General features: G+C 38.5%; 1 protein-coding gene across 1 annotated transcript; it reads right to left on the bottom strand.

The window, feature by feature from the left end:
* Positions 1 to 278: 278 nt before the first annotated feature.
* On the bottom strand, positions 279 to 638 carry Tsp_15135 (conserved hypothetical protein). The gene has a single exon (XM_003370295.1). It carries the CDS (start codon positions 636 to 638, stop codon positions 279 to 281), a length of 360 nt encoding a protein of 119 aa, XP_003370343.1.
* Positions 639 to 813: the final 175 nt, after the last annotated feature.

Here is an 813-nt window from a genome sequence, read left to right on the forward strand (position 1 = left end):
TGTGGTGGATTCGGAATTTCCCAAACCAAATCATCTAGAGGAAGTAAAAGTCGTAACAAGGTTTCCGTAGGTGAACCTGCGGAAGGATCATTATCGTATTTTTATACATGAAATGTGATTGATTTGTTTGTAATGTGTGCAAAAAGAGCAGTTGCACTTTGTGTTGTGTGCAGTTGATCTTTGTTGTATTCATCCTCACTACTGATGCGTGAAAATGATGCTACATTCTTTCGCTCTGTGCAGAAAGGAAAATAATAAATCATTTGTAACGTGTATCATCAGTTGTGGTGGTTTTCTTTGTAATCCAGACACAATAAAATGACTTGATTTGTGTGTGTATATGCATGAATAAAGTCATCAGTGACGTTTGGTACCTGGGCGTTCTGCGTCGATCTAATTTTAGCAGATCGATTGACGACTTGTGCAACATGACGGTTGGCAGTAGTGTAGTAGTACTGTGGTTGATATTGTGTCTGGCTGTGAATTGAGTTGTGTTGCATTTGTTGTGCAGACGGGTGCTGTGGTTTTATTCTATTTTCATGTGTGATGTGTTGTGCATCAGGTTTAAAGAGTGTGACCAAAATGAGTAACCGATTAGAAATAATCAAGTGCAGTGTAATGTGCTTGATATATTTCATAATGTGCTTGGGTTTCAATAGGTTTGGTCAACCGCCACGTCCAATCAAAGTGAAATGCGCGCATTTTTTTGTGTGGAAGCGTGCATTTTTTATTGTGTGAAAAAACGATTTTGTTAATTTTTGTACAAATGATAAAAAGCCAGTCCGGTAATGGCTCCTTTGGTGGTGGGGTTTT

This window comes from Trichinella spiralis (genome assembly GCF_000181795.1).
Source record: "Trichinella spiralis strain ISS 195 chromosome Unknown Scfld991, whole genome shotgun sequence".
NCBI lineage: Eukaryota > Metazoa > Nematoda > Enoplea > Trichinellida > Trichinellidae > Trichinella > Trichinella spiralis.

Coding starts and splice junctions, on each gene's coding strand:
- Tsp_15135 (XM_003370295.1), bottom strand. CDS start 638: ATGAAATATATCAAGCACATTACACTGCACTTGATTATTTCTAATCGG.